The sequence below is a fragment of the Amblyraja radiata genome, chromosome 12, assembly GCF_010909765.2.
Source record: "Amblyraja radiata isolate CabotCenter1 chromosome 12, sAmbRad1.1.pri, whole genome shotgun sequence".
NCBI lineage: Eukaryota > Metazoa > Chordata > Chondrichthyes > Rajiformes > Rajidae > Amblyraja > Amblyraja radiata.
In genome coordinates this window covers 12,180,753-12,197,649 of record NC_045967.1, presented here as the reverse complement: position 1 = coordinate 12,197,649, position 16,897 = coordinate 12,180,753, and the positions used below count along the sequence as shown (strand labels likewise).

Below are 16,897 nucleotides of genomic sequence, written 5' to 3'. Positions count from 1 at the left end.
GTGATGTTTCAGGTTGAGACCTTTCTTTAGACTTGACTCAAAACGTCACCTATCCGTGTTCTCCGGGGATGCTGCCTGACCTGCTGATTTACTCATGCACTGTGTATCCTTCAGCGCATAACGCTGGGCTTGCAAGTCTGACATTGGGATCATGTACCTGAATACCGCAATACCAAAGCTTAAAAATATATCAGCTGCCATCTTCCAGGTATTAACTGGTTGAGGTTAAATGAGTTTGCAGGGACAATTAAGAACCAAGCTCTTACTGACACTGGATCAATGTCAATGTGAGACTGCCTATTGTTTCCTGCACAAGCCAAACTATCATAGTTATACACAGAGAGACATTACTAACTGCCCAAGCATTTTGTGTCACTGCCTGATCTGCTGAATTCTTATGTCTTTAATTTTCCAGACCACTTGATGTTGCCCTCTGGCTTGACCAGGAAGTCTCCAACATAGCAATGCATTTCTTCCAGTAAAACATAAATAAAAAGAAACAAAAAACAACAGCACAGGGACACAGGTGGTAGAGGTGTTGCCTCACAGAGACCCAGGTTTAATCCTGACCTCGGCTGCTGCCTGTGAGGAGCTTGTGCGCTTTCCTCCCACATCCCAAAAAGCGTGCACTTCTTAGGTTAATTGGTCCTAACACAGTTTAAGAATAAGGGGTAGGCCATTTAGAACTAAGATGAGGAATAACTTTTTCACCCAAGGAGTTGTGAATCTGTGGAATTCTCTGCCACAGAAGGCAGTGGAGGCCAAGTCACTTGATGTTTTCAAGGGAGAGTCAGATATAGCTATTAGGGTTAACGGAATCAAGGGATATGGGGAGAAAGCAGGAATGAGGTACTGATTTTGGATGATCAGCCATGGTCATATTGAATGGCGGTGCTGGCTCGAAGGGCCGAATGGCCTACTCTTGGTTCTTGGTTTCTTGGTCCTCCAAAATATTCCAAATGGAATTTAAACTGGAAGTGGTGAAGGGAGGGCTTAAGCCAGAAAGGGTTATTGGGAAGAAAGAGCTACTTTAAATTTAGTTGCATCTGGTTGGGTAACTATAGTTGGGTGGAGATTATTCCATGCTTTAATTGTGTGTGCGGGGGAAGAACGAATTGCTGTACACATCTGTCTTTGTAGCTGGGATCACAAATTGGATCGAATGCCCTCGTCTGCTCCTAATTGGTTTGGGTTTGGTGTAGGTCTTGTAGTCTATGTCGAGCTGACCATTTAACATTTTGTAAAAACAGGTCAAACGATGAGCTTCACGTCTGTCTTGGAGAAGGTTCCACCCCAGAGAATTCAGAAGCTTGGTGACACTCGCTTCTCTCTCATAGGTGTTAGTAACAAATCGAGCTGCCTGTCTTTGGACACGTTGGATGGAAGAAATGTTTTTATTTGTGTATGGGTCCCATGCTGCAACTGCGTAGTCCAAATGAGGTCTAACGAGGGTGAAGTATAGCTTCTCCTTGACAGAAGTTGAACAATGATGAAAGTTGCGCCTGCACCGATTGTCTATGTTTCTAACATGTAGGGAGGGAGTGGATGAGAAAGTGGGATAACATAGAACTAGTGTAAAGGAGTGATCAATGGACACGGTGGGTTGAAGGGCCTGTTCCCATGCTGTCATCCGAAACTAAATCACAAAGTAGTTTGATATCCTGAAACAACTCAACAGGCAAGTCCTGTTTAGTTTAGTTTCGAGATACAGCGCAGAAACAGGCCCTTCGGCCCACCAGGTCTGCGCCGACCAGCGATCCCCGCACATTAACACAACCCTACACCCACTAGGGACAATTTTTACATTTACCAAGCCAATTAACCTACAAACCTGTACGTCTTTGGAGTGTGGGAGGAAACCGAAGATCTCGGAGAAAACCCATGCAGGTCACGGGGAGGGCATTCAAACTCTGTACAGACAGCACCCGTGGTCGGGATCGAACCCGGGTCTCTGACTCTGCATTCGCTGTAAGGCAGCAACTCTACCGCTGCGCCACCATGACCGTCCGGCTCTCGCCTCCAGCTCCACCCCACCCCCTACTATCAGTCTGAAGAAGGGTCCCGACCCAAAATGTCACCGGTCCTTTTTCTCCAGCGAGGCCTGACCCGCAGAGTTACACCAGCACTTTGTGTCTATCTTAGGTAAGTACTGACATTGGCCCCTCTCTCGATGGTCAACGTGAATTTGGTGGCCGAATGTCTATGTCCATGCTGTATCTCTAAACTAATACTACACTTCATGAGGTCAGTGGGAGAAAAATGCAATGTTTTTAAAAGTAGGGGCTTGGATTTATAAAGTGGCTGGGAGTCTGCTGCATGACTACTGTACGACTTTTCTTTCATTGTGTAAATGAGACTAGGTTAATGACTAAACCTGGATTCCATTCCATTTGTATATCCATTGCATCCTGCTAGTAAATTATTATTTAACTTCAAGTTATAAGTGATGAATATTGTCAGGTCAAAGATTTGATATTGGTTAGATCAAAATTCCAGAGTATATTTTACAGATGAGAGCTGAGAACTGACAATGCCATTTACAGATAATTACAATTTCTTGCAAATTTCAACATGAAAATCTTTTCATGTTCTTTGGCAGAAATCGTAAGAGAAACAATGACATTTGCAAACATTGGTATTTACATTTCATGAACATAGGTGCAGACGCTAACAATGGGCATTTAAAGCCAAGTTAAGACTCAATATTTTTTTAAAAATTGATAGTTGAAAGCTGGAATGTGTAGGAAGGAACTGCAGATGCTGGTTTACACCAAAGTCACAAAAAGCTGGAGTAAGTCCACGCAAGATTTCTGGAGAAAAGGAATGGGTGATGTTTTGGGTTGAGAAAGTGGGATAGCATAGACCTAGTGTGAAGGGGTGATCAATGGACTCGGTGGGCTGAAGGGCCTGTTCCCATGCTGTCATCCAAAACTAAATCACAAAGTAGTTTGATATCCTGAAACAACTCAACAGGCAAGTACACTTCTTCAGACTGGGAGTTAGGGGAGAGGGAAACTGGAGGTATGAAAAGGTAGTGCAGGTAACTTGGCGACTCTCTGCACACTGCCTCAAAAGAAATGTACTTTATTTTATTCTACAGTCATTGCACACTTTTACTTATATGTGACTGTGCTTATGTACAGAATGATTTTGCTGGATTCTATGCAACATGAGGCATTTCACTGCATCTAGGTACAAGTGACAATAAAATTGAACTTTTTGGTAATGGCAAAATAAAAGAACCAATCTAGTCATTCAGTAGAGATTCAGACCCCCTCGGGCCACTCTGTTTATGTCGATTATCACACACCCATCACTGCCCAGTCCATCGCCGGCTCTGACCTCCCCACTGTCAAAGGGATTTATCAGAATCGCTGCCTCAAAAAGGCAGCCAGCATCATCTGAGACCCACACCATCCTGGCCACACACTAATTTCACCCCTGCCATTGAGAAGAAGGTACAGGAGCCTAAAAACTCTAATGTCGTGGTTCAGGAACAGCTTCTTCCCGACAGCCATCAGGCTATGAAATACTACAACCTCCAATAAGTCCTGAGCTACAATATACTATTATTATTATTATCATTATCATTATTATTCTTATTCTTATACTACTATTGTTTGATTTTTGAGTATGTGTGTGTGTGTGTGTGTGTGTGTATATATATATATACACACACACACTGAACTTTTATTTTCTTTTTCTCTCGTTTATCATATTGTTTATAGTGTATTATGTTTACATATTGTGTTGTGCTGCAGCAAGTAAGAATTTCATTGTTTTATCTGGGACATATGACAATAAAACACTGTTAACTCTTGATTCATTACCAGGTCTGAGTGCACAGAACTGCTTTGGCAATTCATGTTTTTGTCTAGATACTAAAATATTGTGAGATCTCTGTATTCACCAGTCACAAGGGTAATGCCATCCTGGTTCCATGAATCCTCTGGGTGGAAAAGTTCTTCCTCTAAATCCCCGACAAGTGGCACTGTGGCACAGCCTCAAAGCACCAGAGACCCAGATTCGATCCTGACTAGGGATGCTGTCAGTACGGAGTTTGTATGTTCTCCCTGTGACTGCGTTTCTCCGGCTGATCCAGTTTCCTCCCATAGTCCAAAGATGTGCAGGTTTGCAGGTTAATTGGCTTCTGTAAATTGTCCCTAGTGTATAGGATAGTGTCAGTGCACAGGGTGATCGCTGGTCAGCGCGGACTCTGTGGGCCAAAGGGCCTTTTTCAGTGCTGAATCTCTAGAGTCTAAAGTACTTAACTTCCTCTGGCTTCTCAGTTTAGACACCTCTGCACTGGAGAGCGTTCCTACTATCTACCCTACCTATGTGCCTCGTATATTTTACACAGCTCGACCTGTCTCCGCTGCTCCAGAAAAACCTGCCTGTCCACCCTCCCCAACCAGCTCACACCAATCCTTCCTTGGTCACAGAACAGCTGCTTTCACATTGTACCAAATAGTCTTTTCCACAACAATCAGAAAATGAATGATGCCAGATTGTCACTAATTCATCATAACTTCAGATCATGGGAGCAGATGTAGGCTGGCTATTCAGTCCATGAATGGTCTACACTGCCAATCGATCATGGCTGATCAATCTTTCCCTCTCAACCCCATTCTCCTGCCTACTCCACAACCCTTGACACCCGTTTAATCAATATCTGGCAATCTCCACCTTAAAAATACCCAATTACAGCCTCCACAGCCGTCTGTGGCAAAGAATCACACATATTCACCACCCTCTGACTAAAGAAATTCCACCTCATCTCCTTTCTAAATGTGCGCCCTTTTACTCTATTAAGATAATAAACTAATCGAAAAAGTAAAGCATCTGTAAAATAAAACAAACTGGATTTCCTCTTCTGTCACTGAGTGTTTCAATACTCAGACAAGTTCGGGTTTCTAGTTAAATGCAAAAACAATGTTTTGAAAGATCTCACATAGAAACGCACACATTCCATAATCTTCCTGTTTGATCTCCAGATGTATGGTGAGATCTGTGCGGCACCAAGTACTGTAGTAATCACAGCCTGGAGTGCAACTGGGACCAAGGCAGCCAGACCTACAGTGCCCTCAATAATGTTTGGGACAAAGACCCATCATTTATTTATTTGCCTCTGTACTCCTAAAGTGCACATTGTCAGATTTTTATTAAAGGCCATTTTTATACATTTTGGTTTCACTGTTAAATTGCAGCTGTGTTTATACATAGTCCCCCCCATTTCAGGGCACCATAATGTTTGGGACACATGGCTTCACAGGTGTGTTTAATTGCCTCCTTAATGCAGGTATAAGAGAGCTCTCAGCACCTAGTCTTTCCTCCAGTCTTTCCATCACCTTTGGAAACTTTTATTGCTGTTTATCAACATGAGGACCAAAGTTGTGCCAATGAAAGTCAAAGAAGCCATTATGAGACTGAGAAACAAGAATAAAACTGTTAAGGACACCAGCCAAACCTTAGGCTTACCAAAATCAACTGTTTGGAACATCATGAAGAAGAAAGAGCACTGGTGAGCTAACTAATCACAAAGGGACTGGCAGGCCAAGGAAGACCTCCACAGCTGATGACAGAAGAATTCTCTCTATAATAAAGAAAAATCCCCAAACACCTGTCCGACAGATTAGAAACACTCTTCAGGTGTGGATTTGTCAATGACCACTGTCCACAGAAGACTTCATGAACAGAAATACAGAGGCTACACTGCAAGATGCAAACCACTGGTTAGCCGCAAAAATAGGATGGCCAGGTTAGTTTGCCAAGAAGCACTTAAAAGAGCAACCACAGTTCTGGAAAAAGGTCTTTGGACAGATGAGACGAAGATTAACTTACATCAGTGATGGCAAGAGCAAAGTATGGAGGTGAGAAGGAACTGCCCAAGATCCAAAGCATACCACCTCATCTGTGAAACACGGTGGTGGGGGTGTTATGGCCAGGACATGTATGGCTGCTGAAGGTACTGGCTCACTTATCTTCATTGATGATACAACTGCTGATGGTAGTAGCGTAATGAATTCTGAAGTGTATAGACACATCCTATCTGCTCAACTTCAAACAAATGCCTCAAACTCATTGGCCGGCGGTTCATTCTACAGCAAGACCATGATACCAAACAAACTGCTAAAGCAACAAAGGAGTTTTTCAAAGCTAAAAAATGGTCAATTCGTGAGTGGCCAAATCAATCACCCGATCTCAACCCAATAGGGAGGTTGCACGGCAGTCGAGGTCACAACCCCTGACCCGTACTGTTGCAACAAAACCGCAACTGGAGTACACGCGGTGAAGTGCAGGTAAGGACTTACTGTGGTTTCCAGCGTAGTTAAACACTGCCAAAATGGTCAATAATTATGGAACGCTGTAAATAATTGTGGAAATCGGGGTAACCGTGAGAGACATTTATCCTACTTCAAGAATTCAAAAAGTGAGGAGAAATTATGGTAGAGAGAAGCAACAGCTGATGGGACAACAACAGCTAAAGCGGTTGGCGAACATTGGCCGTGCAGATATCAAGATTGAAAATATTGGGAATTAACACGTTTGCTCACTGCATTTCATCAATAGTAAGGCATTATTTGTGTTTTTTCTTGATTCCTTTGGTATCTAAAATGTTTCAGAAGTGATAAATCTGGCTGTAAAATGTTTAAATCGCCCATGGTTCTCAAGTGGGTTTTTACATACAAAAAGAAAACACTTCTGAAGTTAAACTTACCATTTAAAAAAATCGCAAACGATACGTGGATTTTGAATTACATTTTACTCAGATGCAAGCCAAGGAATGGCATAATTGTTAGCTGTTAATTGGACATAATCAACCTCAGCAAATTGACAATATCTTTGAAAGGGAGTGGGTGTTTAAGTTGTCAGGACATTTTATTATTTGCCAAAATATACCTCATATGAATATCATTATAATATATATAATAATGATAGAAAACTTACTTTTCCACACACCACTCGTAAGTCTGGAGATTTTTTTAATGATAAATTTAGCTTAAGAAACATTTTCTTTTTGCATGTAAAAACCCACTTGAGAACCATGGGCGATTTGAAAAATTTTACAGCCAGATTTATCACTTCTGAAACTTTTTAGATATTAAAGGAATCAAGAAAAAACACAAAATGCCTTACTGTTGATGAAATGCAGTGAGCAAACACAATAATTCCCAATATTTTCAATCTTGATATCTGCACGGCCAATGTTCGCCAACCACTTTAGCTGTTGTTGTCCCTTCAGCTGGCGCCCCTCTCTACCATAATTTCTCTTCACTTTCTGAATTCTGAAGTAGGATAAATGTCTCTCACGGTTACCCCGATTTCCACAATTATTTACAGCGCAAAAATTGACAATTTCGGTGGTTTTTAACAGTAGAAAGTACGCGTTTCGTGTGTTAACAGTGAACGCGGAGGCTGCCATGTCCTCCACATGGATTGAGCTGCTCCGTGCGTCACGCCCTTTGACCCGATGACCTTGCATGCAACCCCCCTATTGAGCATGCTTTTATGTGCTGAAGAGAAAACTGAAGGGGACCAGCCCCCAAAACAAGCATAAGCTAAAGATGACTGCAATACAGGCCTGGCAGAGCATCACCAGAGAAGACACCCAGCAACTGGTGATGTCCATGAATCGCAGACTTCAAGCAGTCATTGCATGCAAAGAATATGCAACAAAATACTAAACATGACTACTTCCATTTACATGACATTGCTATGCCCCAAACATCATGGTGCCCTGAAATAGGGGGACAATGTATAAACACAGCTGTAATTTCTACATGGTGAAACCAAAATGTATAAAATTGGCCTTTATTAAAATCTGACAATGTGGACTTTAACCTCATGTGATTTTTTTTTCTATTACAGATCTCAAATTGTGGAGTACAGAGGCAAATAAATAAATGATGGGTCTTTGGCCCAAACATTATGGAGGACACTGTAGGTCTCCCACAATCCCGCACGTATCGTTCTGCAACTAGCCTTGCTCTGTGCACCCAGCTCTAGATAACAAAGATTATAGAGGAGCTCCTGTATAATCTTTGCTCGATACGACTGCAACTGAGCCCGGGCTCTGTGCCGCAACAGCTCCAAGGCCTGGGTTTCTCTGCATCCGAAACATTTGCAGCTGGCCGGGTTTCTGAGCACTCTGCAGGTGGAGCTGGATCGTGCACCCTACTATTGCAAGGTTCTATTGCAACTGGAGCCCGGGGTTTGTGCTCTCTTTGCCCGGGCCCGATGCTGGGCGTCTCTGCACCAGAACCGTTTGCAGAGAAGCCGGGCTCTGAGCACCCTGCAGCCGGAGCACAGTAGCCCGGAGCCGGGTCGTGCATCCTACACCCGGTTCTATTGCAAGTGGAACCCGGGGTCTGTGCACTCTGTACCCGGAGCCGATGGCACCAGGGCTGGGTGTCTCTGCACCTGGAACGATTGCAGACCGCCGGGTTTTTGGCCACCCTGCAGCCGGAGCAGAGCAGCCCGGAGCCGGGCTATGCATGCACCCTACGGCCCGGCCCGGGCGGCTCCACCGTCCCACCGTCGGCTCTTACCCGTCCTGCGACTCCACGCTCGCCTGCCCGGAGCCAGGCGACAAGCGCGGCGGCTTCTTGGCGGCCAAGCTGTCGGAACTGACCAGTCTGTCCATGGGCGCCGGGTGTAGTGCGGCTCTCTGGCCCGGGTTTCCTCTGCAGAGTCCGGCTGCTGCCCAGCGCTTGCAGCGGCCGCTTCCCCTTCCTGCCGCCTCCCTACACCTCTAAATCTTTGCTCTAAACTCACAATTCAACGTCATCTGCTTTCCTTCCCCTGTCATTTCCTGACACCCGGGGAGACAAATGTCACAACTAACAATTTGGTTTGAATCAACTCATAAAGGCAATAAAAGTGATTTCCAACAAAAAAAAGCAGACACATTGGCTTTTTCTGGTGGTACAAAGAAAATAATTAAATGAAGATTGGTGCATTAATATTTCTGCCTTTAAAATAAATCGCGATTCTTACATTTCTGACCCCAAAATGCATGCCATTTTAGATTTCCCTCCACACACAAGACTCAGATTGAATCTGGCGATCAACGTTTGGCGAATATATACAATTACTAAATAAAGAGGCTGTATCAGAGGCAGATGTAGCTCAGGGCCCCTCTCCAGTTGGTGATAGAATGGTTCAGATTTGCCCGATAACAGCTGGGAAGAAACAGTCCCTGAATCTGGAGGTGTGTGTTTTCACACTTCTGTACCTCTTACCTGATGGGAGAGGGAAGTAGAGGGAGTGACCAAGGTGAGACTCATCCTTGATAATGCTGGTGGCCTTACTGAGGCATCATGGTGTAAATTTACCAGGCTTAGACCATAGACCCAGCTGCTACTCTTCTCTGAACGGTCATTACCCACTCCCCCCAATAGTATCCAAAAGGGTATATTTGTTCAAGGGTAATTGCCACGGGGGATTCTTGAACAGACTACCTAATCCCATTCCTGGTCTTCTTCTTGGGTAGGGCGTGCACAGCCTAAAGTTGTAGACCAAGGGTAGACATCCAGGCCAGGACAGCATCAGTTAATGGGTGGATGGCTTTGATGCCACCAGGGAAAAGCCTCAGAGGGCAGTCATTCACGCTGTGTAGGATGGTCTGGTCTGGATGTCCGCAGTAGCAAGCAGGGCTGTCTGTCATCCCACACTTATGCAGGTGACGGGCTGTTCTTGCATGGAGGGAGCGGATTCTGTTCGGGGTTAGCCATTGCTTGCGATGGAGGTCAAAACCCGGTGGTTTCACTGTGGGGTCTGTGATGACCTCTCCGTTGTTGGTGTTGGCATCTTCCCAGACTCTACGCCACTCAAGTCTTGGAGTCAAAGTCTTCCAGTGATTTAACGGAAGACCAGAAGAGTTTGCAGGACTTCAGGCAGATTGTTCAAGTCAGCATGAATGGGAAAGTCAGGGTTAGCCTCGATGGTGCTATCATTGTTACCTTTCCTGGTGATGTCTCATCCACCTCTGCCTGCACCTTAGAGTTGAGCATACGGTCCAGTTTCTGAGATGCGCATGTCTATGTCTTAATTTGAGCAAATTAATCAATCACTTGTAATATACAATTTACAATCTGCAAAGCCCATCTTTCAATCACTACATTTATTTTAAAGAAAGGTTTTGCCTTTTAAAAGGGTAATGTTTAGAGACACAAGGAACTGCAGATGCTGGAATCTTAAGCAAAAGAGCAATGTGCTCGAGCAACTCAGCTGATCAGACATCAGGCAGGTCTGAAGATGGGTCCCAACCTGAAATATCATCAGTCTCTTCCCTCCACAGATCAGCTGACCTGCTGATTTACTTCAGCTGCACAGGTAAAGTTTGGCATGAAATAGATATTTAATCTGTTGTCTGTGTGGAGTTTGTACGTTCTCCCTGTGACCCTGTTGGTTTTCTCTGGGTGCTCCAGTTAACCCCACACTCCAAAATGTACAGGTTTGTAGGTTAAATGGCTTCTGTTAATTGTCCCCATTGTGTAGGAGAGTGCTCGTGTACAGGTGATCGCTGGTCAGCATAGATGCAGTGGCCTGTTTCCACGCTGTATCTCTAAAGTCCAATCAATTCTTCATGTTTACACTCTGCAGATCCAAACATTTCTCACAGGAAGTTAAGCCACGTAAATTATACCATGGCAAAATAGCATGTTTCGGGATAATAAACTCTGAATCTCTGATTCCAAGGCTACAACTTTTTATGCAATACAAAAAGTTTATACAAAAGGTCAAAGCTTGCAATCATGCCTTAATTTATGTTTATTTTAAAAGTTATGGGCATTGTAACCTCTGATATACACTAACAGAATATTCCCAGAGCATTGCAAATATCTACTTTGGCCTTAAAATGATATGGAAAAAGTACACCACCACGTGTGGGAGTAATTAAGCATCTTTGTTTAATAGAGAAATTAGCATTAAACACATTGGATAAATACCAGAACATCTTAGATATCATCTCTTATTTTTATTTCTCATCAGCTAAACAGTAGCATATTTGACTGTACAAGGCAAACATAACATAGATCAATTCTGTATACTGTTTCATTATAAACATCAATTTGTAATGCAATGCATACAATGCACATTAAAAGATTAGTCCCCTATTTCTATTGTTGCAAAAATGTTATTTGTATAGCATTATCTTTAATGTATTCATATTTATACTTTTATAACCAGCAATCTTGCCGCCTCTCAGTATATGTGCAGTTTTCAGAAACTGCGTATGTAGAAACAAAAAGCAAAATGAGAGCCAAGGCAAATATCCTGAGAAAAAATAAATATACTGGAAAAAAAACAAAGAAAATGCTACAAATCAATAAAGATGAAATGTGTCCACACATTTTTAGGAAATGTCAATGAAATGTTAATATTATGTTACATTTTCAAGCTTTTTAAAAAAAAAATCACCCTTTTCACTCATGTTCATGAATACTGGAATTTAAACATCTTGGGGGTCATTTCTGCCCATGCTGTAGTGGCAAAGCATTATTGTCAAGTAAATCTAAACAGGACATAAAATGAATTGAGATAAAATGAAAGCTACATTTAACCCACAAAGATATTGTCTCCATTTTTTTAAACTGCGTAATAATAAATATATGCAAGTGCTGTCAGTTACATTCATTAACAGTCATAAAATTATTTTAATGAACATTAAAAATGAATGTTGGTTGAAAGATTTGGAAATTGTTATCCATGGTGTAAAAGAACACTCAAAAGATGATTAGCATTGGGTTATATCATATACACAAGGACCTCTTAATTCAAGTGTTGCATTTTCCACCCCTACATAAGATACTGCATCTCATCAATCCCATCTCATCAATACTTTAGAAGTATTTTTGCATCTATTTACTTGTGCTGCAGTCACACAAGCTCATTTCACATCAGACATGCTTCAAAGCAAGCTGTAGTTGAAGGCAACATTGAACAAAATTAATACAGTCAGTAGTCACAATGCGAAATGTGCATTCCTGAAACTCAGTCCAAATTCACCCCTTCTTGTGATCTTGCACGAGCTTGAATTCAGACCATCCATAGCACAGAGAACCATTTGTATATCAGATTGGTAAGAATTTGACAGCAAAGGTATTTGGCCACAAAAGATTATCTATGATTTTCAGTAAATTCTGAGAGTATCAGACTTAACATAACAGTTTAATCTGCCAACATAAATTAATAATGAAGACTTGATAGGCCACAAAATAAAAGCCTTGGGCTACTGCTGAAACTATTTGTCTTGACATTTAAGTTGCTCATACAGATTAGCCAATAGTGAAATGATTCAAGCAGCCTGGATTTGTTATTTAATAATTTTCTTGTGAATATCGAGAAAAAATTGAATAATTGACAGTGTACAATTTAAGATTTGAAGCGACAACACGGTTATATTTATTACTAATTACCTAAAGCCAATTACAGCTTTTATGTCTTGAATTCAACTTATTTTAACACTGAGCCATTGTTAGTAATACGCCCAAATAATCCAAAAGTATGCCATCCCTAGAAAGAAATGTGCAACAGAAAATTCAGGAAGTAGCTGCACATTGCAACAGGGCAGAAGACAACAGTGACCTAGATCTTCTTGCATTCTCAGTATCCACACTAGATTCTAAGCCTTGCTGTTTTAACTACCACAGACTTTTGGTCTACGAGTTAAATCTGATGGACAGTCATGATTTGATGTAAGATTGTTGCACAGTTCAGTGTTAACACACTGGATGTACAATGTATGGTGAACTATTGTGGCCTACAAGCGGCCATATCCAATTGTAGTTCAATGGCAACAAAGCTGTCCATTAAATAATGGAGTTTAAACAAAGTAAAAATAGAGCCTTCTAGGAAATCCAAGCTTTGAGGTCAAACACGATTTCTCTAAATTGTTTTTCCTGATGGCAGTGGAATAACGTGTAAATGGCAAAGATTAGGGAGCAAATAAATTCAATGTAGGCCTCTGTAGTTTGAAGCCAACGCATCATGAATATGAATTGGGTGTTGCACCAATGTTGAAAGTTGGGCTCAATTAAAACAAATATTGAATTTTGCATGGTCAGAATGTTCCAGGGCATCATACAATCAATTAATTACTCTTTGGAATACAATTATTGTTGGTGCACGGGTAATGTCTTGGATTTAACAAGGTGAAACCAAATGCACAAGATCCAAGATTAAATAATGTGGTTTCTTAGTGATAATTAATAATCAATATTGGCCTTACTATCCTTGAGATAAAACCATAAGTTTATTTAAAGAAACAAAGAGCTGCAGATGCTGGTTTATACAGAAAATAGACACAAGTGCTGGAGTAACACAGCAAGTTTGGCAGCTTGTCTGGAGAAAAAGGATGGGTGACGTTTTGTGTCGGAACCCTTCTTCAGACCGAAGTGCCTGAAGAATGGTCCCCACCCATAATGTCACCCATCCTGTTTCTCCAGAGATGCTGCATGACCTGCGGAGTTACTCCAGCACGTTAGGTCTATGAAATATTTTACATACGGGTGAAGCCTGCTACTCTGACCAATACAGCTCTCTCAACAGCAACATTAACTGTCTGCTTAAAGGATGTTGAGAGGTCTGCAATGGAACTTAGATCCACACTAATTATTTGGTTGAGTGCTGCCAACTTAACTAAATTCATATATCTCTTTTGCAGTCTATATATTAAAAAAAATTAAACTAAAGATGCAAAGAAAAATCATTTTAGAAAATTGGACCTTGCACAACAAGCATGGAATCCTAAACTAATATTTATATTAAATCTGGCGGACATAAAAATGATTTGAAAAATATCGCAGAGTGCGATGTCGCACGATGCTTCACTACCCATTACATCTGCGACACCACAGTATTGAGGATTAAAGCCTTGAATCAGTGTAGGCATCATTAATACCTTCTCATTGGCCAATTTCTGCTCCACGATTTTAATGTCAAATTTTCAGGCTTAAACGTGATATTTTTAGATCCATTGGTGCCAGGGCAACAAACAATGAAAGCCAAGGTTAATCAGTTATTAAAATACAGCAGTTTACAAAATTAGTCACTCCTTTTGCTGACCCATCATAATAAAATGTAATTTCTAAACCTGAATACAACTTTTAAGGGGCAAGGTATGTCAACATTCCCAAGAGCAAATTATATTTTCATAAACTTATCTCAAATTTTTATTTAAATTGTGTGGAACATTCACAGCTAACAACAAACAACCCAAATTAACAAATACATTGGATATTTGTGAAGCTGAATAGCTCCATTGGCAATATGAGTTCTCCTGCAGAATTACTGATTTTTTTTTTAATTTGGAGAGATAGTTTTGTTCAGTGGGAGTTCATACTTACAAAAATGTTGGACAATTCAGACTGTAAAAAACAATAAAATGAACTTGTCATCTTTTATTCAAATTCTTGTATGATATTGAAATAGAGTAACAGTGAAATCAGGAGAATATGACCACTGCAGGTCACAGAAAAATACACTGTGGATGAAACTAAGCGTGGAAGATTGTGCGAGCAAGCTGTGCCAAATCTACTGCCCATGAATCAAGCAGATCGCGAAACAGGTTGACACCTTGCTTTTGCCCATTTTGTGCTACACTCTAAGATCAATCTCATCCCCACTGTGTTTCAAAAGCTTTCCTAACCTTGTGCTTGTTATGCTTAGTATTGGCCTTTGATTAACTAGATAACAACATTGTGGTCAGAAGCAGTGTGTGATAAGTAATTTGCTGTGAAATCCTATAAAAGGTATTGAATATGTTTAACCCATAGATATTTGATAGCGGTCTACCAGACCCCCTGCGACATATGGATTTGAGATGAGTAATTCCACAGTTTCCTTTATTCAGTGATAAAGAAAGTCAGCATAGCACCTGATGCAAACAGAAAGAGCAGGACATTAACCCTACATAAATGGCAGCCTGCTACCATTTAAACTAAGGCACAAGCGTAATTTTAGAATATATTTATCAAAATAGTTTTAATTCACTTTTTGTATAAAGAGGCATTATAGTATTAACATGCAAATAAATCAACACCCCTATCCAGCAACCTTTTAACATGCTGCAGTATAACATATATAAATTCTTTACAGTTTCTAAAGTAATCAGAGCTACTAGAATTCAGATGTGCACAGCTCAGAGAGTTGTCTGTGATCGTGGAGATACTGGCACAGGAGAGGATGGAGTGGATGAATTAGAAACATGCGGAAGCATTCCTGTTGAAGAATCCATAATCTGTAGTTCCTCAAGTTTCTTCAATAGCTGCTCTCTCACAACCAACAATTCTTTGTATCGCTGTTGAACTGGGTCTTGCTGTTGAGAGATAGAACAAGAAAGAGCATTAACCAAATACTTTAACCATTTAAAAAACACAGTGCTGGAGAAAGCCAGCAGGACAGGAAGCTTCTCGAGAGAACATGGATAAGTTGCTTTGGAAAAGCAGTCAGCAGCAAACATATTGAAAGACTCATCCCAACCTGGTCATTAGGTACCTGTAGGGGGCGCTCCTCTGTGTGCAGCCATGTCAGCAGCGCGTCAGTCTTTTCAACTTTTTTTTTTTTTTAGTATGTTTTAAAGTGTGTATTTAATGTTCCTTCGTGTGTTTTGTGTGGGGGGGTGAGGGGGAAACCGCTTCGGTCGCCTCCTCCATGGAGAGGCAACTTTTTCCAGCTCGCCTCCCCCGTGGTCTAACATCAAGGATCGGCGCGTCCTTTCCCGGAGACACGCCCGGGGCTTCAGCGGCGGGCGCAGCGTGGACTCTCGTCGTGGAGCGGGTGAGCCCTCGCTGGGGCTCGCCGGAGGGGAGCGCTCCGTTTCGCTGGCCCGGGGCAGCCGGCAGCCTGAAGCCGCGGCGCAGAGCTCCAGCTGGTGCGGCGTCTACAGCCCGGGATCCCTCGTGGGGGACCCGGGGGAAGAAGAAGCCACCACTGCCGGCCCGCGGCCAACTTCTACCGCGGGGCCGGCGTGGACTTACCATCACCCCTGGAGGGGAGCTTCGACCGCCGGCCCTGCAGTCTACGGTGCTTCTGGCTGCGGCGGAGACTTTAAATCTCGACCACCGGCCTGCGGCCTACACCAACTTAAAGCCGCAGTCTCCGGTGAGGAAGAGCCGATCCTGGACTGACTCTGGACTCTGGTCCTGTCCAGGGGGGGAAATGGAGGAGGACTGGCCAAATTTTGTGCCTTCCACCACAGTGATGAATGCTGTGGTGGATGTTTGTGTTACATTTTTATTGTGGTTGTGTGTTCTTTATTATTGTATCGCTGCTGACAACCCAAATTCCACCGACCCTGGTTGTGTGCCAATAAATTATATCTTATCTTATCATTCCTTTTTCTTCTTCCTACTCCAGTCCAGCAGAAGGTACAAAAGCTTAAAAGCGGACACCATCAGTGTAGTGACAGATTTTATATTCTCAAGGATTTAGTCCTGATAGTCACTTTAATTGATGACAGAGGATCAGAAGGTAATCTATACTCACTCACGCGCTCTCCACGAGACATTCAATGCCATCGAAAGATAAATCTTCTTTTGATTAATAGTTTCTTTATTGTAGTAGTACAAACAGTAAGATAATCATAAAGGCTTCTTCTTGTATAAGTACATTTCAATCATAATCTCGTGGTCCTGCTCGTGCATGATCAAAAACTGTCTCTTCCTCAAACTAAACTACTAGGGAGTCCATGCGAGAATCCCCGTCGCTTAGACGCCTCAGACTACGTATAAATCCCACCCACATAATTACAGGCAGATAAAATTTAAAGGTAACTGGTTATAGTTATAACATACTGAGTTAAGCTAAATGGCTACTAATTGTTCTGAGTATATAACGAGGCAATTACTAATAGACATTAAAAAAGAAGCTATAAAAGCTTAACTTAATATAT

At 42.0% G+C, this 16,897-nt stretch overlaps 2 protein-coding genes across 6 annotated transcripts in view; both read right to left on the bottom strand.

Annotated features, from left to right (window-relative positions):
* Positions 1 to 8,763, bottom strand: part of LOC116978945 (myotubularin-related protein 1-like) — a 51,555-nt gene extending 42,792 nt beyond the window's left edge. For 3 of the 5 annotated variants that reach the window (XM_033030248.1, XM_033030247.1, XM_033030249.1), the window contains exon 1: positions 8,550 to 8,763. In XM_033030248.1, coding sequence (XP_032886139.1) covers positions 8,550 to 8,644 — 95 coding nt within the window. In that variant the 5' untranslated portion in view covers positions 8,645 to 8,763. The remainder of the gene's footprint in view (positions 1 to 8,549) is intronic. The other 2 variants (XM_033030252.1, XM_033030251.1) reach the window with 2 other exon arrangements.
* Positions 8,764 to 10,890: 2,127 nt separating this feature from the next.
* mtm1 (myotubularin 1) overlaps positions 10,891 to 16,897 on the bottom strand; it is a 119,969-nt gene continuing 113,962 nt past the window's right edge. The window contains exon 15 of the mRNA XM_033030246.1: positions 10,891 to 15,322. Within this exon, the coding sequence (XP_032886137.1) occupies positions 15,146 to 15,322 (177 nt within the window). The 3' untranslated portion in view covers positions 10,891 to 15,145. The remainder of the gene's footprint in view (positions 15,323 to 16,897) is intronic.